Genomic DNA, 24558 nt, shown 5'->3' on the forward strand with positions numbered 1-24558 from the left:
GGGTACATGTGCGTGATAGGTGGAGTGTCCCTTTAGGACAGGCTGTGTGATGATGCCCCAAAGAATAAATCAGAGGGCAGGGACTCCCTTCATGGATCACACAGAAGAAGAACATGGAGTAGACACTGCTCTTGCTGGTGGCTTGTGACCATAGTCTTAGGCACATAAACCATAAGCAGTGAATTTAAGCGCTTCACTTGGGGGCCATATTTTCTGCACCGCACAGGTATGCCGAATCATCTCTTATTCATTGGTCATGTTGTCTACATAGCCAATTTAAAATCCTAGTTTATATTAACTTTGAACCATATGGTGTGAAAAGCCTCTTTTCTTACTTAAAAACTTATCTCCATCATGTCTTGACTGTTCTTTGATGGGATAAACTTTGCAGTAGCAGAGCTACATCAATATGCCCAGGGGTTACTTGTAGACCCTTTCAACATGTGTACCATCATAGTTATCTTGACTTTTTATTATTGCAGAACACCAATATATTCAATACCCAGCAAATACCTAAACGCTTAGGAAAGGCTAACAGAGCGATCTCAAAAGAGACTTACTAAAAATAATCTGCAGACCAAGCTAAGATTTAGGACCAATTCCTAATGTACCTATTATGTAGCCGGATACTAAAATGTATTACTTCCTTAGACCCAAGGAGTTTGATTTTCTCCTCCTTCAGGACGGCATTGATTTAGGGCAGTGTCATATGTCCCCCCCACCAGCTGTCACTTAGTGGTTTAATGATTATTAGATAATTATAAAGAGACACATGCATGTGTACTAAACCATGTTTGCTTGTGTATATATATTTTTCTATTCTGTGTAATGCAATATTTTTATTAAGGCCAATACAACAATCCAGTAACCCTTAATGAAGTGGATTAAATGCATCTTTAAAATTGAATCCTCAATTGTTTTCAACGTACATGGAAGTCTGATACCGAGCACTTGTGATCATTATTTGCAGTCACTGTTGAGCAAATTGTGCATTTGGTAGCTAGAAGTACCAAGCAGGCACCTCAAAAAGGTATTTATTCCCTAAAGGGTACATCAACATGACGGCCACGTTCATCTCCCGCTCCTCCTTTCATCGCTAAAGGCCAACACACAAGGTAGAACACCACACAATGTTTCCCTTCTTGGCAACACATCCTATGCTTGGTCGGCTCATTGCACATCTGCAAGTCTTTGTAGTAGAGGAGCAGGTGAAGAGTCCAAGCGATGTCAAAAGTAGCTTTTCCCTTTCAGTGTTGATATGCTGTTTATCCATTGAAAAGCGTCAAACTAAGCACCCTAGACACCAGAAGTAGGGTGTGTTGGTTTCATTAAACACTCATGGATATATCCAGCTCCTGAAGAGTCACAAGAAGCACCTGTTGTCCCCTCATCACATGGAAAAGGGGTGGGGAGATCAAGAACAAGGTCCCTGTACAGAAAAACATGAGGCAGCCTGGTCAACCAGATTTCACAGAGCTATGGCAGCAATAACCTTCAGTTGGTCACCAAGTATTTAGACAGGGTAGGAAAAAAACTTAAATAAATGCATGCACGGTTCTGTATGGTGTTAAACGTACCCAGTCGAAAACAACCTCCTGTCCACTTTTTATGTACTCTAAATCATTACATCAGCACATGAAGGGTGTTAAGAAAAGCATGTAACGGGTCAGCAAACACACCTTCCATAAAATAGTGCCTAAAAGCTTGTTTATGGAATGTGGAGAAAATATCTACATCAGGAAGAGAGGAGATTGATAACTCAGAATCAATAGAGTATTCATTAAAATGGTTCTTTAATCATAAACTTGATGCAAGTTTACAGATTACTGTACATTGCCAAATAAATTCTGCAATGAAAAGAAAAAAAGGAAAACAAAAAGCATGCCAGATTAGCAAATTTTTACCATCCCCCAAAGAAAAGATTTGCCAGGTTGTTTTCGGTTATGCCCTTGCGGCAAGACTCTAATGGACTGATGTCTAGGGGCCCACACCAACATATGTACAAGTCAACTTATGACAAAAAAAACCAAAAAAAAAAACACAAAATGGGAGGCAGAATTCAGACACCCAAGAGCATAAATTGCATATATTTGATGTTTTGGGAATGTCCCCCCAATCACTGCCAAAATAGAAAGGAGGAAAAAAAAAAAAAACGTACTTGATGTAGAGGGCTTAGAAATACAAAGATACATGTTACAATCAGACAGCGACACACCTTGCCAGTTTAATATTTACAGATAATGAAAATGACCAAAACATGAACAGTAACCAAGAAGAAAAAAAAAAAACTTCACGACTGAAGTTATCCAGAATCCAGGGAGAATCAGTAATGTGGCTAGCTCTCGATTCAGGCCAGAATGAACGCATACTTGGGGATAGTACAGGACATCAATTAATGACTATCCCTACCAATTGCAGTCAACTGCACCTCTTCACACAGCCATAAAGGTCAATCCATCTGACCTTCTGACAATCAGTACTACAGTCCTTAACCAGGAACGCTTTACTTTGGCTGAATAGTGATGGCACATCCCGTAACGTTCATGCTCCATTTGTATAGTTCCGTTGAGTGTTGCATATCATTCAATTTACCACATTTTGGAGGATTTCTTTATTTCAGATGACTTCTAGTGGTAAAGACTCCGTGCTTTCCATATATGTCACAGAATGATTAGTATGTGTCTGCATGTATTCATATAGACAAACTGGTTTAAATTTCTATAGGAAACTATTTAGCGTCATTCCTAATCCACGTGGCAATTTTTGGATATTTGAAAGTAATGAAGGCGAAGTGGAGTGCATCAAAAAACTAGAAAAATCTAAACAAAAAAAAAAAAACAAAAAACCCAAAATCCTTTAAACCCACAAGCATAAAAAAAAAAAAAAAAAAAAAGTACCAACTTTTGTCAGACAACTGTACTTTTAGTTGCACCAAATTGCAAAGCAAGGCAATTCTCACCCCTGATCTTAGGAGGGTTAAGAATTACATAACAGGAGGAACAGACATTTGGTTTTCTTCAGATCAACTCAAGTTTGGCAAGGTTTTATTTAAAAAAAATGGACTGCCAAAACCAGGTGTGCACAAGATTTATGAATTCAGTTGCAACAGAAAAAAAACCCAACACCATGATTTCATCTTCCTCCTATTTTGTAGTTCAAAAGGATTCAGAGGCATTTAAACCCACTTAGAAAGGTAGACCTCACTGTGTTTATCGTATACGAAGTGGTGGCTTGGAAAAGCTGTGATTGCTTAAATCTCTCTGCAACTTATTTTTTGTTGTGCTTAGAAACCTCTGGCTTTCTAACTCATCCAACAAGCTAAATGTCAGAATGACTTGTCTTTATTGAAATTTGTACATACAACTGAATTCTTTATCTGAATTCTTATTTCGCCAGTTCATTCTAATTAGTTCATAGAACAATTGCAACAACCCGTTATTAAAAAGCAACACTAAGAAAATGTTTTTTTATATTAAATTCCTTCAAGCATCAAAAACAATGATCTCCTTGGGTTCGAACCAAAAGATCCAACAAAGAGGAGAGAGAAAGAGGGGAGAGAAAAAAAAAAAAGACTGAAAATATGAAAAAACTGTCCAGCCCCACAAAATAACCAGTCTATAGTAGAGATCAGACTGGATGATTCACATCTTTAGAAACATGTGCACAGGCATCAGTATACTGTATTAAGGGCCACATTGTTTCCTTACAATATTTATCACCCCCCCCCCCAAAAAAAAAGGCATTTTTATAATCGGTGGGAAGAGCAACCGAGGACTAAGTCTGGCAACTGCCACCATCCATTTGCTTCCTTCTAGGAAGGAAAAAAATAAAGTTTAAAAATCTACTTGCAGATATAGCTCATTGGACCGAGTCAAGTTTTAACAAAAATCTTTCCTGGCCACTGAACAACCTTTGAATCTTCAAAACCAAAGATAGCTTAAAACTGCCTGAGCCACTTTATGACTTGATAAGCTATGCAATCTTATTTCACACATCAAATTTGGCAATGCTACAAAAAGGTTTATATTTTTCTTTTTTTTAATTTTTATATATTTTTTTTTTTACATTTTTACTTTGAGATTTTAAGTCCCCTACTAACCATTTTTTTTTTTAAAACTGCAATCATAATGTTATTAAACAGTATCAAACTCTTGTTTGGCTTTTTAAATGAACCTATACAAAGCAAAAAGAAAAAAAATGCAGAACAAATACTGCAAAATGACAAAAAACACAAAGTGAAAGCAATTTACAATAGTCTAATAAAAGTGGAATGGATGTAACTAAGCTATACTGCCCGATTTAAATAGGACATTAAAATATTTGGAGTGGCTTCTTATCAAAGGCAGCTGGCTCTCGTTTTAAGAGAAGCACACATGGTCTAATATACAGGTCTCAGTTCCTATAGTTTTTTTTTCTATTAAGCTAACATATGCTGTACAGAGGACCAAAAGGGCAACGGTGGATCTGTTTTGGGAGAAATAGAAAATTTGTTTAAATCTTGGTCCAAAGTGTTCAAATTAGCCATCTTCTTTAGGAGGAGTGTACCAGCCTAAAAGAGAAACAAAATTCAGGTTAAACAGAAATGTTTTCATGCGAGAACATATACGCAGCCCTGCAACTAATCAGACCCATTAATGATCCATTATACCAGAACTACAAAACGCTACGTTAAGATATCATTCTGTACAATACTGTAAAAACAAAGATCAAAGTGGCTTGCAGAAATCCCTGGCTCTTAAGGCTCCTAGTCAGGCTATTTATCTGGAGGAAAACACAGGCCAAATAACATTCTACAAAAGTCACATAACAGATAAGAAGCGGCCAATTAATCTACATCTACATAGGATATCCCAGTAAGCATGGATGGACCAGTTTTCAGGTGGAAGATGCGTCACATCATTCAGGAGCTCTTGAGAAGCCATAGATGCCGCTGCAGTGACCCAAACTACCAATCTCGGCGCAGTTTGACAATTGCAAATCGCAAAGCTGCCAAGTAGTAAGGGCCAGAAATAAATACAGCAAAGCCGGTACACATGCATACTCCAGAAGATGTAAAGCTGTTCTAGCAGAAATTGGTGGCTCTACCAAATATCTTAGTAGAAATATGATCTCAATAATTGTGTTTCAATGATAAAAACCCATAGGGAATGACATTTCAATATGCAATTCAGTAATAAGGGGTCTGAATACACACACCAATATTTCTATTTTTTTTTTATTCACACAAAGTCTATAATGTGTTTCTATATCTAAAGAGGTAATAAAATACATATTGCTGTATCAGCCAAGGAGAAACAAGTCAAGAGTGAAGCTGATCACTTTTACTGGGTCAACTTGGAAAAGATGTAAAGGTGACCAAGTGATAACTCAGGTCTCTTCTTCAGGCTTATGTATTACTTTATGTTAATCCCCCCCATAGCGCAACCTCTTTTTGATTATGTTACGTGCATTCAATTCTCACTCTTTAGGCCGCAGTTTCATCTGAAGAAGAGAACCACAGGGTCCTAAAAACGTATGCAACTTTACATCCTCTACGCAGGGTAAAGAAAAAAAAAAACGTATCAACTTTGACTATATAGACATTTACACACGCAAACCAAAAAAGAAGTCTAATGCAGTTGGGATTACATAAATACATAACAAGCATATAACTAATTCCTAGCTATCCTTGTTGCACCTCACTAAACCTTCTCCCACATAGTAGATAATCAATAGCCAATACCATTTGAGTGCCGACTGGCTCCTTAACACATTTATACACATGCATGTTTCTTTTACTCAATGAATAAGCCATACCATTTTTCTCATGAATCTGGACTAGTGATTTGTATGATTGCTGTGCTCGTGCAAGGTTGTACTGATTCTGAAAAAGAACAACATATTATATATTGTACAATTGCATACATGCAACGTAATCCTTTTGTATGAAAAATAAAAAACGCAAGACATTGAAGGCAATCACCTTTACCTTGTTGGCTCCAAACTGCACACGTGCTTTCCCTTTTACCAGGGTAGCATTGATCTGCATGATAACAGATTCTATTGAATAGGCACTGCTCCAGCCCTACAACAGGACATAAAGAAAAAGCTGATACCCAACATAGCAAAGCTAAAACCAATGCAACACCTAGTAGATGGAATAGGTTCTGTAGATGATTTTATGCCCAGAGGCTGGTAGTGGCACAAATGAATACTGGAAGAAGAAAAAAAAAAACAAAAAAAACACAACTAAATTTAAACAACTATACCTGTTTAGTAAGCAGCTCCATGCATAGAGCACCTCCTCCCAGCACATATCTTAAGAAAAGGAAGATTGTACCGTTATTCGCAACTCAAGAACAAAGATGGACCTGAAGCTGATATTTATTTAAGACATACTACATCCTGTGCCCCGAAACAACAAGGGTGTAACAGATCCTGCGGGGTCTTCACGAACCGCGATCGCTTTTTTTTTCCCCTCGCAGGGCTGGAGAGAAAACTGCTTGCAAAGCACAGTGCTTGCCGCTCATTGTAAAGCCAGCAAAGCACAGATGCAGTTCTGAAACAAACGGTAACCGACACACGCTCCTCTGTTCATCACCTCAGAATAACTTAGTTAAACTTCATTTAACCTACGTGAAGTTTAACTAACTAGTAGTCCTTCATTTGTACGTATGCGCTTCCCCCTCCCCGCCGTTCAACAGATATCGTATGAGCCGTTTCTAAAGAGGTCTAAGGGACAGTACTAGCTTGAGTGTATTTTAGAAAAGCCGTGTACGGTATGCTAGTTCTGGTGCATTTTGCTGGTTTTTGAGAATACATGACTTGCATAAGGATGTTTGATACTGTAGGTAGGAGAATCATGGGCAGGTGAATGATAAAGCGACTAGTTATATATAGCCACATATGAAAGTAAGATGGAAATCCATCTTTATTCTCAGTTAGAGAGCTTGCCGATTACTCACCCTCCTGAGAGTACAGGGGATACAACTCTCACAAATGGAGGATCAAACGGAAAGTTATCCTACAGGTGAAAAAAAAATATTACATTTTCAATGTTTATACAACAGTTCTGAATATACTGGCTACACAACTAAAAGTTATCAGGCAACAACAAGCATTTTCCATTAAGCCCCATTTACAGCTGGCTTAATGCATCTATCCACTCGTGTGCTACTCTAGACAGCCCTGTCGAGACGTTTTAGATAAACTAATTCAGTCTAATATATACTTTTACATATAGATATAAACCAGGAACACAATCTCCACGCTAATTGCATATTGAAGACCAGGCTACATGGCACACGCTCTTTACTGGAATTCTAATGCCGCATCTGAGCGATGTCAACAGGGGTACTACTGGGCATGCGCGAGACGTGCACATACCAACACTTCTTGGATTCACTAGCAGCAGCCAGGGAAGGGATAAGATTACCTTTACCAACATTCCAATACATTAATTAAAAATACTACTTTGGAGACTAGATTGCAGTTACATTTAGTATTTACATCATCCACTGCCAAATCCAAGCATCATCATCAACACCCCCTTACCTTAAACGAGAAGTTAAGTAAAATGCAGTCTACGCCTTCTTTCTCTTTTAAGACAAGCAAGTCACTGTGCAATGGACTGTCAGGATCAACCCTGGACAAAAGGCGATAAACTCATAAGGTTAGCACAGAAAACAGTGGCAACCCATTCCCCGCAATAATTACCAACAGCCGCTGACTCCTAAAAGGTATTTAAGATTAAGTATGAAGAAAATCCATCTGGGTGTAATAAAGAGACTTGACGAATTAGATTTAAAAAAAAAAAAGCTTTGGATGTAATGCTTTCTCAAAACAGTGCTACAAACATCTAACCTAGAAAAGTCATGGTGGATTTGAAACTAAATAGGATTGTGTCAAGTGATTTACTTACTTGAGAAGCTTGACATGCCATTCATACAGACTGTCATTAACAAGCTCCACCGAATATATGCCTGCAAACCACAAATGAGAAACACATAGGATATCAATAACAGTAAGGATGATTAGAAATATATCCTTAACATACGATTTACCAAAACACTGGGTTCTTCTTGTCGGCTAGGCTGGACATATGCGCTCTGCCCCAATCTTGGGCATATTACATGCAAAATCTCAGCATTCCAGAGTGTGTGGCCAACTATCCCACATAGCCAATGGAATACATAGTAAAAAGTCAGCTAGTGACATTACTTAATTCATACACTTCAGAATAGGGAATCCAAAGCAACGTATCTCCATGAAGCCATAATACAATTAGATAAGCTCAAGAAGATGGAATCAAAGAAGTTTTTTTAGGGTTGGGAGACAAGAAGATAAGCAGAGGTGAAGTAGCTTCGCTTGGCCGGGGCTGGGTATTTGGAGTGTAGCATGAATTTATAGTACAGAAAGTCTCCTCGTTTAGTAGAATTGTCTGGGCTGTAAAAGCAAGTTTTTTTTTTACCCAAATATAAACAGTGTTCTTTTCATAGCCACCTTCTCTACAAAATCTTTGTTTTCTACAATAACATACAACAAACTTAATCTTACTTAATCGCATAAATATTCAGCCCAATGTTTGTACAGAAAATGATTTGTTACACCAATACCCACCTGTTTTGTAACTCTGTGACCTGTATATATCCCTGAGCTCTTTCATGAGACGGTCAGAAGCTTGAACTGATCCAGAAACCGCACCCTAGCAAAAATAGGAACGGGGAGGACAAATTAAATAACTTATTTTGAACCTCATTCTTGGCAAATATCGCATTCTAATCCCACTGTGGTTTTTATTTCACATTCAAGACATTTTAAAAAAAAATTTTTAAGAAAATGTACATTTTTACGTTTACATACACGTAAACAAATATGGGGACATATATTGTAGGAAAACGTAAAAATAAGTACTACCGTATTTGCTCGATTATAAGACGAGGTTTTTTCCAGAGCAAATGCTCTGAAAAATACCCCTCGTCTTATAATCAGGGTCGTCTTATAATCAGACCTCAAATAGGTCTGATTATGAGACTAAGATCCAGATCCCCCGCAGCGATGCAGAGGACCTGGATCCTCCTGTGTTAACCCCCCCCCAACTTACCGGTGCTTCTGAGTCCCCGGTGCTTAGTCCGGGCTGCGTGTAGAGCTCTACACGATACAATCGCGTAGAGCTCTACACGCTTCCCGGACTAAGCACTGGGGACCCAGATGCAGGGGACCTGGATCCTCCTGTGTTAACCCCCGACCCAACTTACCGGTGCATCTGAGTCCCCGGTGCTTAGTCCGGGCTGCATGTAGAGCTCTACGCGATATAATCGCGTAGAGCTCTACACGATACAATCGCGTAGAGCTCTACACGCTGCCCGGACTAAGCACTGGGGACTCAGAAGCACCGGTAAGTTGGAGGGGGGGGGGGGCATAACACAGGAGGATGCAGGGGAGCAGGGCTCTCTCCACCAAATGTATCGGTTTGTCTTAGTCTGTCAATTCTTGTCTTGTCATACCCCTTGAATTTATGTATTGTATTAAGCGCTGCGTAAACTGTTGGCGCTATATAAATAAAGGATAAATAAATAAAATAAATAATAATATTATGGGGCACTGTGGCATTTAGAGGGTTAAAAGGCATATCATGGGGCACAGTGGCATATAGGGGGTATAAGGCACTTCTGGGGCAGATGTGCATAACTAGGAGGCAGGTTGGAAAATAGAAGGAAATAAAACCAAAATATTTTTCTCAAGCATAGCTTTTATTAAAAAAAGTGTTTAAATGAATTAAAATTTACTGGTAAAACTTTTTTCCTATAGGGTCGTCTTATATTCAGGCTTTTTCTTTTTTTCCTAAATTAATATTAAGATTTGGGGGGTCGTCTTATAATCAGGGTCGTCTTATAATCGAGCAAATACGGTACTTTTCTCTCTAGGGGTCTGATCTAACTATGCCCTGTATTGGGCCAGCCAAGTTTTTCCTACAGTAGAAGCCAAGCAGTAATGGGCCATCATAATAAGAGGATTTTATTTGGGCCCTTCCACAATTCTTCCGTTAGTGAATAGATCCCATTCTGAAGAATAAACATCCAATAATTTATTGGCTCTTACAGACAAACATACCATATTTGCTTGATTATAAGACGACCCTGCAAAATTGGAATATTAATTTAGGAAAAAAAGAAAAAAAGCCTGAACAAAAAAAAAAAAAGTTACTAGTAAATATTAATTCACACGTAAACTATTTTTTTCATATTTAATAAACACCTACTGAAGAAAAAAAAAAGCCTTTTGTTTTTATTTCCTTTTGCCACACTGCCACCCAGATATTCCTTTTAACCCCCTATATGCCGCTCTGCCTCCTTATACCCCCCATATGAAACTTACCCTCCCCCGACTTGTCCCCCATGCTTCAGATTTCTTGGCGTCTAGTGGGGGCAGCCGGTAGAGTTCTGCGCGATGAGCGCAGACAACCTCCGCTGCTGCCGGCTCTTCCACCAGGGCTTCTATGAATGAGCACCAGAAGGTCATGTGACGCCGGCGCTCTGTCATAGAAACCCCGGCAGAAGAGCCGACAGCAGCAGAGGTTGCCTGCGTGCATCGCACAGGCAGGAGGATCCAGGTTAGTCGTTTAGTCAGACCTCTATTTGTGGTCTGATCAGAAGACAACCTCGAACATAAGACGAGGGGTAATTTTCAGAGCATGTCTTATAATCGAGCAAACACGGTATTTAGCCACATCAAGAACACCAAGCCTCACTAAAACTGGATCACAGCAGAATAGTGCATAGAGCAAAACCCCTGAAATGTAACAGTATCCCCCTAATACAAGGAATAATAAAGACCCCCTTGAAAACAATGATTACTTATGCATCAATTCTTTCTACACCTTAGTCTAGGCCAACAAAGGCTAAGCAAATTTTGGTTGCTGTATGCCATAAGGATGGCCCAACCAATGGCTGTTTTACTTTTTTTTTTTTAAAGTACCAAAAGAGGCATTAATAAATCTATTTAAAAAAAGATATATATTACAAAGCTATCATGGTAAACTTGTCTTTAGAGGATTTTAGCTCAAGCTGCTGCGTGTAATTACTTACTGCACTTACATTAAGGTGATCCTGTCTTTGATTCTTCCGTATTTTCTCTAAGATGGCAAGGTTTTCTTTTTCAATGCCTTCATCCTCAGACTTCTTGCCATCAACTGGCTCTTCCTCCTTCATATCATAATGATCCAAGTCTTCAATATCCTTAGATACAATATTTTAATGAGAAAGGTGTATTTTTAGTTTACACTAAGAAAGCATTTGTTTAACTCCTCTTATGTCAGTCTACCACACGTGCTTGGGCATGTTCATAGTGTACAAGCAAAAAAAACCTAAATCCAACCCGTATACGTTAACAGCTACATTCTGCAATGTCCATTCTGTTACTAAACCCAACTTGCTGAAAGATCAGAAGGGATACTTCGTGTATGCATGCATCAACAACCGAAACCAAAATAACTTAGAACCGCAGTGTTTTGGCTTTTTACAGGTTATACCTTTCTAATGAGGTTATCCTGCCAGTACATTACTTAACATGCATGACAAGGGGGGGACTAATTACAGACATAAGATATTTATATTACATACACCCATGCACAGTCCAACCAAAAGGTTCCTCTCCTGATAATCTCAGAATCCCGACACTAACTAGTATTCCTTCAATAATAAACTTTACATTTTCAACATTACCATGAGCTTAGAGGAATGAAAAAAATAAATGGAAAATCCTCCATTGGTGCCACATTTAAAGGAAATGTACGCGAGAGACTGATATTTTTTCCCCCTTAACGACAAAGCCCGTACATGTACGGGCTCAAAGTGCATCGTTTTCATTTGGCTCAGGGACCGCCCATTGTCCTTAAGGGGTTAATCGCAGTGAGTCCATGGACACAGTGTATACATGGCTTAATCTTTTAATGGTAAGATTCATAAGAGACCGGGCATCCTAGAGCACCAAAAATTATGCACTATTCAGAATTGCGGAAGCCATACAGTTTCTTCTTACCTCACCCATGTCCTCCTCTTCCTCCTCTTCAGATGTGACTTCCTCTGTAGTCCCATTCTGCAAATAAATGGATTCAATGCAATTTGGAGTTTTAAGTATATATGCTGCTTTACTTGAACTGACTAGTTGAGCAATTATGCCAATAATTAGATATTGGACAGATTTCTGAAAAAACATTCCTGATGTGGTGGAAGGCCAAAAACACAGAAACAAAGAAACTTGGACACAGTGTGTTCTAATAAAATCAAACTGTTAACAGTGGCTTGAGATAATGCCTCCAATGATCCGGTTACTGCCACTGACCTTCTTCTGAAGATCAGGTCATGCAATGTAATACTGCATCCCACAGACACCTTAAAGGAACAGAAGCAGATATCCGCTTCAACAATTCATTTAAGAAACCAACAGTATAACTGTCCTTGAAAAAGAATACTTGTTAACTTTAAAAAGGCTAATAAGCCTATTTCGGTATCCACTATGCATTCAAAAAGGTGTTACTTTTCCACTTCACAGAAGAACACAAAGCAATCCAATTTCTGCTTGCCAGTAGACAGACTGCTCACACAGATACGTGTTGTGTGTGTGTGTGTGACAAAACAAACATTATACACACATAAATTGAACAACCATGTGCACAGCTCACCAACACCCACAGTGCCCAGAGGCACTTCCCTAAAATGACTTCACTTACTTGCAGGCCCTAGCGTGCCCCTGATCATTTAACACACTCGCAAAGTATGAAAATCAATTTACCATTGCTTGATTTTCTTCATCGTTGCATTTTTCACATTGATTTTGGGCAGATCACTGTGTATTACCAACATACAGAAGTATGGGAGAACACATTTAAACATAGCTTTGGGGCTTGCTTCATTTGTTCAGTGTGCTAGATACATGCAGTCTTCAAGAGTAACAAATGTTACTGCCTCTATCCAATGCAAACTTAAAGAAACGGGATCGGGTGTTGAAGAACCTTGGCAAAGAATCGCACCTGATTTAGGGCAGCGCTGCTCAATATAAACTCAAGACTAGCCCTTGCCATTAAATCCAAGTTGTCCACACGGAGGGTTTGGGATAATGGTTATTCTCACCAGGAGAAGACACCTCTCTAAAGGCAAAACAGAATAATCCAGGGGCTACAAAGGGAACCTAGAACATCTTGGGATGAGCAGGCCTATTCCGCCTGAATGTTTGTAACTCAACCGGACACTGGGTAAACTGGGATTTGTGTCACAGTACCAGGAACCACTGCTCCTCAAAAGGTTTTGTAACAACGTTCTAACTTTTGACCCATACACTTCCTAGTCATGGGGCTAGATTATGGTACAGGTGTTTCTTCACTAAGATTTTGATTGAAAATCAAATAACCTTTGGTGTTAAAAATATGTAACAATGCAGACGGATTGGGGTAAATATCTTTATAAAATAAAATCACAGTTACAGCCCCTTTGACATCACACTTCAATTATAAATACTTTGCATGCATTCACTAAGCAGAATACCTGTCCGGCGGGCAGAGGTTGATCCAGCATTTCTACATCAGGATGTTGTGGCAGGTTGTACAATCTACACAGGTCACAGATCAGCCGCTTCAGTTGCTGCAGAAGCTACAGAACAGAGCGAGCATTAATATACGAGAGGCATTAGGCCAAATGACACAGTAGGCCTATTGTGATTGGCTAAACTAAATAAGCAAATGGAAAAGCTTGCAGGTTTGAATTACCAAATTAGATTTAGATTTCATTAAAGGATGTCAAAGCAGGATTTGTGTCCCCTAATCAACCATAAGCTTTTCATCAGAAATACACAGAAGCGACTGGAGGACAGAACCGAGGGTCTGATTTCCAACCGTTTAAGGATCAGAGCCATATAAAACCCACTTTCACGTCCAAAACAGTATCGTGCATTCACACAGACAACTTACCAATGTGTTGCTTTTTTTAATGTCCTCCAAACGCTCCAAAACCGAAGTTAGATTCGGGTCATCTGACTCTACAAACCATATTGGTGCAGAAGCAGGGTACGATTCCTAAAACAACACCAGAATAAGTGAACATGCTGTTTTCTAGTTACCGTTTATAATATATTTGATTGCTAGTAAATGTTAAGTTCAAATGATTTAAAACACAATCCACATTTGATTCCCGCCTCCTTACCCAATGTGGTTTATTCACAAAAAAGGTGTTTGCAAGAGTTCTGTTTTTAACCTTCTTAATTCATAATCCATTTTACTTAAACCTGTCAGCTACCTTTCTTGATACGTCACTCAGTTAAATAAGTTTCATATACGGCCACCAAAACTGTTCTGGGAGTTGGAGCCGACTGGGAGTTTATATAAAACAAAAGTCAATGAGATTAAACTGCAATTCCCCTGCCACATTAGTCAATTATACCTATTGTGTGTGAATCATAGGATGGTGTAAAGACCCAGACGAGCAACTTGCTGTGTATATTACACTTTAATGGGTTGAGTAGAAGATCTGGGGAGCGATGACTCTGAATGTAAAAGCCAATTCTTATTACATACATATAACCTCTGCTTTTGGGTAGAGCTGTAAAAAGACTTAGCCCAATGTTTGGCTTGTGCTGGCTCAGAGACAGGATGGGTGATGTACCATGGTTAGCTTGCCCATCTCTGCGGATAGAAATATTCTCTGCACATCTGTGACCTATTTATGCAGCCAACCTTAAAGATGGGGGTGCTGGGAGACACGAAAGCCCAATTGACATTTAAACAGAAGAAATGTGTTATTTACTTCTTTGGAGGGGGATTCAATTCATAATGTCCAGACTCCTGGTTATGTAGAAGCAGTTTGAGAAGTCCAGTAGCGTGCCCTATATACATCATTGGCAATCTTATATACAGGGTGGGGGGTTACATTTACCTCCAACATATTTTCTAAAATTATGGGAGGATCTTGTGGATACCTTCTCAACATCTAAACCTTAGTGTTGGGTCAAACTACATACCGTATTGGCTCGGATATAGGCCGCCCCCGTATATAGGCCGCACCCTAAAAGTTTGGTGCTTTTTTAAAGAAAAAGTTTTTTTCTTTAAAAAAGCACCAAAAAAACATGCTGCCACTCTGCCCCCCACCCCGAGATATGCTGTCACTGTCCTCCCTCCCCGAGATATGCTACCACTGTCCGCCCCCCCCCCCCCGAGATATGCTGCCACTGCCCCCCCCCCCCCCCCGAGATATGCTGCCACTGTCCTCCTCTGCCCCCCGACTTACCGGAGCTGACTCCCGGGTGTCTTGCGAGGCCGGCGGGGGACATCTACGCAATACGCGTATACAACTTCCGGTGCCGGATGTGCCGGCACCGGAAGTTGTATACGCGTATTGCGTAGATGTCCCCCGCCGGCCCCGCAAGACACCCGGGAGTCAGCTCCGGTAAGTCAGGCGGGGGGCCAGAGGTAAAACGCATCGTGCGGTTAGACAACCGCACGATGCGCTTAGACAACCTCCCGTGCCGGCACCCCCCCCCCGTGGGAAGTGCTGGCAGGGGAGGCTGTCTGAGCGTATCGGGGAGTAGGATGCAGGTCCCCTGCACCGCTGCGGGGGATCTGTATCCTAACCCCGCTGCCTGCCCGGCGCCCGGGACTGCATGTCCCGGGCGTCGGGCGCTAGACCCCGAATATAGGCCGCACCCCCACTTTAAAGACTTAAAGTGGGGGGAAAAAGTGGGGGGAAAAAGTGCGGCCTATATCCGAGCCAATACGGTAACTTATCAAAATAGTGGGTTTTATCAGAGCTTGCAACGCGGGCAGTAACTCAAAACTCAGCAGCCTCTTTTCCAGGAAGGACAATGTATTGTCAACATCATTACATAGCTTAGCCATTCACGAAGGAGAGGGTCACTGGGTTTGGGTCTTCATAACACAGATTCTAAAGACTACTTGCAAAGGCTGTCTAGATATACCTAAAGATAGAAAGGTTGTCAGAGTTTCATTAACTATGCATTTTCTGGAATGGTTTCTGGATTAATGCCCCACCATGTATCTCCCTGCAGGATATATGCAGATTTGGTGAATGCTGCAGGCAGGAGTGTATTTTGACTCCCATCGATTTCATGGGAAATGTTGGAAACCTGAGGAAGAGGACAGCTGCAGCTGCAAGGTCAGGCAAAACTGAATATTAAAGTATTTCACATACGGCATTTGTCTTCAAAGGGGTGACAGGGACATAGCGAATTTTACAATTACACTTGTGCCAAAGCCTAAGCATCTTTACGTAAAGGAAGTTCTTCAGCTAAAGGGAACGTGAACAAATCTTGAAATTCTCCATAAATTACAGGAGAAGCAATAAAACTTTATGGGTTTATCAGATCTCACTGGTCATCGTGTTAGTCATAAAGTAGCAATTTTACAGCAAATGACAAGATAATCTATAACTACAGAGAATACCAGAGTAGCAGCGCCACCATTTCAGAAATAGTATTAAAAAAAAAACACGTAAGTATGTTTTGACAGGAACAAGGAAGCCTCTTGATGGACCGGTGACCCCAGAACACTGCAAGAAATATAGTAGGTATTTGGAGTACTGCAGGGGCTTCTCAATCTTAAATATATGTAAATTAACGCAGTGTGATACTCGCGCGATTGACATGCTGTCCTGCACACATATAAAGCACCACCACGAGTCCGAAAACACAGCAATAAACACGCCACGCAATCCTGACAATCATTGATGTAAAATAAAAAACGGCACAAACATTTCAGAGCAACAGCCTTTCCTCAGTGACTCAATACGTCAACTGGTAGCACAAACAATTGTATTAACTGCCTATGATTGGTGCTTTGCTATTTTTTGGCCAGTGTCACAAGATGACTTCTGAAATGAAGTCACCACAAAAATGCTATGGCACAATTAGCATTCTCTCTCTCATGAAGTCCTCTACTCGCCAGACCAGCAGGCCAATTAAATTCAACCAAAGAATCACCATGCCGATCCTACTAACAATCATAGAATACACATATGGTGCGTGTGTCACACGTACCTTTTAATATGCAAACACCCTTTACATAGGTTGCCACCAAGTTGTAAAATGACATGTGCCAGATGGCTTAAGTGCTGAAAATAATTGTATACTGGAAAAACTGCTTGGAATATGGAAGAGATGCAGAGGGGTGCAATGTAGTCTTTCAGGTAGCTTATTGCACAGGCTAACGGATATTTATATAATGCCTTATTATTCATGATAGCAAGCCACAGACGGGACTGCTTTTCCAGGAGGATCATTTGTAAGTTTACAGTGTGCGCCAACACATCCAGAACACACTGCAGGTGGAGCACTGATGCTCTTTGACCTGATCACCTGAGAATGATACATCTTCATGGCTTGGCTAGCAGTTTAACAAGCATGGGTCCGGGGCAATAAATAATTCTGCCTAATGTTCGCCCAAGGGGGTGACAAGGAGGCAAAAACCCCATGAACCACTTTCAAATGTTCACCTGTAGTATTTCAATATTACAAGTTCACGATAATAGCCTTATGCATTGGATTAAAAAGCACTATCACATTTCAGTAAACTAAAGCCTTCATAACATTTAAAATAAACAAAATCCACCTTGTGTATACCTAGGAGAGGCCACCTCAACTTCCTGGTCTCAGGATCTACATGATTATTCTTCCAATACTTTCCAGCACTGAAAATCCTATTCACAAATTCCAGCTGGGGCCAAACAGTCCTTTATTTTGCAAAATTAAAACAAAAAAACAAACTCCAAACATTGGTAGTTTCAATAGTTTAATGTAACAAAAAAACTGAAGATTTTCCTGTAAAATGGTGTCTGAAGTCTTGTTCTACCCAATGTTTTCTGTCCATGCTGGTGACTGCATGCCACTGACACAGGTAAACTGCAAAGTACACAAAGATAAAGTATTCTCTAACCAATAGATTTACTAGGAAAACTGTTGGCAGGGCTTCATTCTACAGTGTTGCACAGTAATCATGGCTATTTTTACATGTCAGGAGAACATGTATGAGGGAGAAAGCATATATAGTATAAACATACTGCAAAAACAGACTTGCTTGCATTCTCTTTAGGATATGCTTTTCTGTAACATGCAAAGCTTTTTATATTGGGTTTCCCCTAAAACTAAACACTAGAGGACGATCTGTTAAGTTGATTATACGTGTTCCAATTTGTTTTGGCAAGTAAGTTGGTGGAACCATTTTCACCATTGCAACAATACTGAATGTTCCGACTGATGGCTCCTCTTCTACACCACATTACTGTATACGATATTAAACCATTATCTAAACATTACTTATTCGATGAGACAACACCTTCTAAGCTTCACAGGGATAAGCATATGACCAGCTAGAACATAACACTTCATCCACAACCAAATATAATGAAGACAAATGGGCAGCCCACATGGATTAAAAGGCTAATCTACATCATACTCTACACAACCAAGGTTGCCGGAACAATCGAGGTGAAGAAAACTGGGCTGATTGTGAAATCTGATCTTGGAAAAAGGAACACAATGAGTTTCCAAGACAGTTTGGTTACTCTGAACTATGAATAACATTTAGACCACTACTAGGATTTTCTTAATCAATGTACCTTTACATATGCGTATAGCCTATTGGCACACAACAGGCTTCTTGCTCATGGTGTGGATGGGATCATAAATTTGTAGCTGCTTTAAAATTGGTGTCAGATTGTTATTCAATGGTTTATTGAATTACTAAACATACTGTCAGTTATAGGGTGACCAGCAAAAAATAAAATAATAATTCTAAGACTATAAAGCCTTTCTGGTTCCAAGGGAGACCCCAACAACTGTGCTGTCATGGACCACCACTGTAAATAGAGGCTTTGGTCGATAAATATGCCAGAGGATATGCACCCATATGAAATGTTACACTGGCCCTTTAACGCAAGTTACTGGATCCCCAACAATATAAGTACATAGAGGCCATCACCAACAGCCCCTTAAATGTTGGTTTTAAAGGTCACAATAAGGTGTTCTTCCTGAGGCAGGCTGTATTAAAAGAACAGCCTCCCCGGACTCTGTATGATGTTATGTGAAACCCTATTCAGGGCTGCTAAAGCCCTCCCCCTTTGCTGACTCAGACACCCAGACAGGCTTCTGTGTCCATGCTGCAGACAGGGTGCCACCAGGATCATTACCGATAGTGGAACTTGGAACCGACTATTCCAGACACCCAACACTGCTGTAAACGATAAGCAGGCAGTCACCAGGTACGCAGAGCTTCACAGTGAAACGCTATGCCCATGGCAGAAAAAGACAGGGACAATCAAACTCCCCACCCCAGGAGGGAAATATATATATATATATATATATATATATATATATATATATATATATACATATACACACACACACACTTTCATGGGATATTTACTACTGAACATTTAAAAATAACTACAAATGACTGGAATTTACTTTAGCATCATTAAATTGTTCGGCTTAATTTAGAATAGCCAATAGTGTAATTGAGAAGTATTTCATAATCAGCTTATATGTGGAGGAATCATCAGGTGGATGACAACAGGAAGCAGAGAAGGGAAAAAACAAACCTAACTATACGCTGGTATTTAATGCACAGCCCAATACCGCACCGCCTGTCTAGGGCTTTAGTGGGTTTTAAACCACAAATGCAACTATTTCAGCCAGTGAAATGTTTCCAGAGAACACCCTAGCACACCCTGTATCTACACTGCACAGATAAACACAGGACACACGTGTAAACATACCAACACAAATCCTACATACGTCACTGTGCACAGCGATAGTCTTCATATTCGCTGATAGGAACTCCAGCATACTAAGCTTTGCCAACGAAAAGGCAAATTGCATTTAAATTTCTCAATGTATTCTCTATAAGGAGTGGCATTGCGATTCATACATAGATGCGGTGCGTATCAAACTTGTCATGTCCAAAAGCCCAGGTAGCCATGGCTTCTAAAGTTTACTGCCAGTGCCTAACTTACCGGATGTACCGAAACATACGTCCGATCCGCATTACATCGGCGCTCACACCGAATGGCATCAATGGACCGAAGCACTGATTGGTAAGGGGGCCACTTTAAGTGTCTACATCCTATACCTTTTTTTTTGCATATAGTGTTTGCTTCACATGTAAGGAAGATATCGTTTCCTTGAGAAAACTAATACTGTGTGGTTAGGAGCGTCAGCAATAAGTTGTAAGCTTACTAATATAAATCCTATCGCTCCCCAGATGACTTACAATAAACCCTGATAGACTAGTAAAGATTGGTGGTGTACAAGGACTCCTAATAAGATGCATTGAACAATAATTAGCTTTACAGACCTGAGAGGTCTATTTTTATATGAAAAACAGTGATCCCCTCAAGTGTGGAAAATTATGGAATCTGTGGCCTATTCCTCGTATACCGTAACTAAAAATACAAGCGATACACATACTGTTTACGACAGATAGGGGCGAATCCTAACACGGAATGAGACGGTATCAGGCAATATGAAGGCCGGGGCAAAATCAAAACAGCTGGCCAAGCGGATGTGCTGCACACGCTGGTCAGGGAGCGTGTACATTACGTGGAAAGAAAGTTTGATTAGTTCCCACGCCTCGGAATGGCCTAAAGTGCCCCTTCCAACCCCCAGCTGTTGATACAGCGTGTACAGGTCGTGCACTCTGTGTATACACACCGTGATATTGCAGTGGATGGTCAAAGCTCCCCCCGTGCTTTGGATGAACACACAGTGCAGCTCGTCCAGTCTCCAGCTGATTATCCGGAACCTCTCGTGCTCCTTTCCGAAGATGGACTCGAGGAGCCGCAGCTCGGCCTTCAGCCCTGACACCGACATCTTGGCCTCATTTCCGCCCGGCGGAGGCCCGAGGAGATAGCGGGGTCATGCCCGGATCCCGAGCTCTCCGCCCGGCCTAAATGAACGAAAGTAGACACAGCCTCCCTTTGTATGCGGATCGACGCCACCGAGGGACACCGATCGGGAGGCTTCCGGCGCAATGACGTCACGGACGGGGTTTTACCGAGAAGAGCCGCAGTTGCGCAGTGTTGATAAAGCGCCGCTCTTGAGCGACGCACGCGCAGGTCCGGCTTCGCGGTGAGAAATTACAAAGCGCATGCGCAATGTCCTCCTGCGCGCTTGCGTGCCTTTGAACCAACGTGAATAGGATCCGGGTGCGTGAATAGGAATGCTTTCTGCTAGGAGCGCAGCGCGTGCGCATGCGCAGAAATGTTGCGCTCTGAAACTAGTATAATCGTTATTGTTTAGGTTCAAAGCAGACACGTGTTGTTACTTGACAGGATTCTTTGCTATCCTTTAAGAGTGACCCTCAGACACGCATGCCTTGTAACATGTTTCAGACAACCATGTATTTCCCAAGATTCCAAACAGGCATTGAGAGACATCTTTGTTTCAGGAGGTGTGGCAAGAGGTGTTACTAGGGGCGGGGCTCTAAAATACTATTTATGTGACTGTGGCCTCCAGCTTGTTACTCTTTTAATCCAATGATGAAAAGTTGATTTTATTTACACAATTTAATTTAAAAACACATTTTCTGCCAAGAACATTGGGGTACACTCTTGCCAATAAAACATTTTCAGATAAAAGAAAAGATGGTCGTTACAGGGTGAAACAGGGAAAGGGGATTTGAGGCAAAAAAGGCAGGTACGGTTTAGTTCATTCCATACTGACCGTCGCATGTAAAGGACAAAGGCTCTTTTATCCCGCAAGGATGGAAGCATTCTCATAACTTTTTCTATGCTTTTGTTTTTCAACGGAAACATTTTTTTTTCTCATTTAGTTTGCCTAAGTGGGAAAAATAAGTAGAATACACATTTTCACCTATAAGAATTACAACTAATGCAAATCGAAAAAAATCTAGTTTTCCAACTAGATGTTTTTTGCAAATTTAGTGTGTTGGGACTATACAGTTAAAGGGACACTCCAGCCATCATATGCTCCTTATGCTCCTTAAATTTTCATGCGATCTGTTTTGCAAATGCATGGAGGGATTCTGCAGAGGAGTTGTGTTTTGCCGGACACTCTTTCGTGCGTGTGATATACTTACCTCCAGTCAGCTTTGGCTCAGGGAATGCCATGGGTATGCTCTGTGTGCATGTGTGAAAAATGCTCCCATTTATTTGTAATGGAAGCAATTTCCTGCCACTGATTGGCATACCTGGGAACACTCTGAGTATTGCCCAGAGACTTTAGACGAAGAGCTGATTCTCAAGGTCACAGCCTGAAACCTCTAGGTTGCAGAAGTGGTGTTTAGACACGCCCCCACCCATTTCCCCAACCCCCATACAAAAGAAAATAATTTGGGGCTAGCCCCGCCCACAACATAATTGGCCTCACCTACAGGCATCATCGGCATACCTGGGAACTTCTGGGCACTGGCTACATCCCTTGCGGGATGTGGTCAGGACTGCCCACTAACATCAGCGGGCGGTCTTGCTGACGTCGGTGGGTGGTCTCGCTGGCGTTGGTGGGGTTCTCGATGACGTCTGGGGCGTTCCCCCTGATGTCAATGGGCGTTCTGGCTGACATCGCGGGAAACACCCCCATTTAAAGGGGTAATGGGTGGGGAGCGATGTGTGTTAAGACCCCGCGACCCGGAGGATTCGAGTGTTGACCAGGTATGATCAGCCTCGCCTACCTACATTACCTGCAACTGATGCAGCAAGAATATCTCTTCTGTTACAGGTAAGTGCTTTATTTAAGAGTGCATTTTAATGTACTAACGGAGTATTTTAATATACATTCATCACTAGTGGAGTGTCAGGGACTGTCCCTTTAACAGTCACACATTTCAAAACAGCCCCAAAACAGTATATGTTTCTAAAAAGCAGACAACATAGGCTACTTCATAAGGATCATTCTACCACTTGTCAGTTGCAGCCAGTTCTCCAACCACTTCTAAATAATGTGGTAAACATTAAAAATACATTTTACACCTTTTGCAAGGATTTCTCTGTAATACTCAACATAGTTTCTTATGTTTTGTTGGATATTAAGCCAAAATGCTGCCTTTCATACCACAATATTTTGTTATTACCTTAGGCTTGTTTACTAGAAGAGGCACCCTTTAAATATTTATGTTTAAATGTATTTTTATTATTATTTTATTTTCATGTATTTTTCTAGTATGGGTCATAGTTGGCGGGGGTCATCTCTCTCATGTTGAGATATTCGTCCTGTGCAATCAGCTGACACTGCAGGTATTAAATGCCCGAACTGCCTTTTAGTATTAAATGCAACTTTATTCCTAGTTACATTCTTGGCTTTAAGTGCCTATTTTGCTGGGATGCAATATTACATGCCCCCGTCTAAAAAAAGGATTAAACCATAGACGTGAATCATTTAGTCAGTTATACATCCCACATGCTGCATGGCCATGCTTTATGTATACGTGTCCTGTAAAGATGACAATTGTGGTAGTGCTCTGAATGTTGGCAGGGTTCAGGAAAGAAGAGAGAGTGTGAACTGGCAGCATTGCCTGTCACGAAGCAGGCACGAGCTGCGAGTACATTTGCATTGTTCATCGTTTGATTCACTGGAATACAGCTAGACATGGATTGCGGTCTTGAGAGTTATGCATAAAAAGGGATTCTGGCACAAAGTTTGAAGTCCTCTTTTTACAATAGCAACCAATGAGATGTTCCTGTTGATTAGACCATTCCAGTGGTTGCTATGGTGACAAGGCCACTTATGTTCAATTTGAAATAAATATGTAGGTTTCATGTTGAGTAGTGGTAAGAATTCTTAGTTAATTTCACCAGCATGCACAGATAGCTTGTATCTCATGTCTGCCCAGTAGATAGTTACTTTAAAAAGTTTCCGGTAAGTCATAGGGACTGTCTCATCCGTGTAATGGATTTGGGCAGAGCTAGGGTTCCTTGTAGTGATGGGAAGTTCGGATCATTAAAGTGAATCGGATCATTTCGATTCGTTCACTGAAATGATCCGATTCATGATCCGGATCTTCGGATCACTCAGTGTGCCTGCACGGAGTTACTGTTTTCCAGTAACTCCATGCAGGCACACTAACGATTGGCCCCGCCCCTTTCATTATGAATCCTCCCCCCTGCCTCCAGTGATGTCAATGAAGGCAGAGAGTCGTTCAAAGATTCGGATCTTACAGGGATCCGAATCTTACAGTGATCCGGATCACTGTAAGATCCGGATCATTGTAAGATCCGGATCATTGTAAGATCCGGATCTTTGAACGACTCTCTGCCTTCATTGGCATTCTAATCATTCAGAGAATGTCACCATACTGTTATAAATAATACATTAATAATCACTGCCCCCAGGATTTACATTCCCCTTTACCTGCAACTGCACCTTAAGCTAACTTTATTAAATTAATTAAATTAACCCTCACCATTAAATTAACCCTAAACACCCCATCAACCATGACTGCCCCTAAAATTAACCCTTAACACCCCATCAACCATGACTGCCCCTAAAATTAACCCTTAACACCCCATTAACCATAACTGCCCCCAAATTCACCCTAAACACCCCATTAAGCATAACTGCCCCCAA

The 24558-nt window shown here is 40.8% G+C and overlaps 1 protein-coding gene across 2 annotated transcripts; it reads right to left on the bottom strand.

Annotated features, from left to right (window-relative positions):
* Positions 1 to 4517: 4517 nt before the first annotated feature.
* Positions 4518 to 20847, bottom strand: LOC149298672 (ubiquitin-conjugating enzyme E2 Q2). 2 transcript variants are annotated; one of them, XM_089487198.1, is made up of 13 exons: positions 20689 to 20847; positions 13943 to 14047; positions 13521 to 13625; positions 12019 to 12075; positions 11076 to 11216; positions 8599 to 8683; positions 7901 to 7961; positions 7534 to 7624; positions 6945 to 7003; positions 6249 to 6297; positions 5969 to 6064; positions 5797 to 5863; positions 4518 to 4549 (listed from the first exon to the last, which is right to left on the bottom strand). In XM_089487198.1, exons 1-13 carry the CDS (start codon positions 20845 to 20847, stop codon positions 4518 to 4520), a joined length of 1107 nt encoding a protein of 368 aa, XP_089343324.1. The 2 variants fall into 2 exon arrangements, with proteins under 2 accessions (XP_089343324.1, XP_089343325.1); XM_089487199.1 differs by lacking the exon at positions 13521 to 13625.
* Positions 20848 to 24558: the final 3711 nt, after the last annotated feature.

Source organism: Sceloporus occidentalis, unplaced genomic scaffold, assembly GCF_023333645.1.
Source record: "Sceloporus occidentalis isolate IW3139 unplaced genomic scaffold, rSceOcc1.0.p SCAF_31, whole genome shotgun sequence".
In the NCBI taxonomy this organism is placed as follows: domain Eukaryota; kingdom Metazoa; phylum Chordata; class Lepidosauria; order Squamata; family Phrynosomatidae; genus Sceloporus; species Sceloporus occidentalis.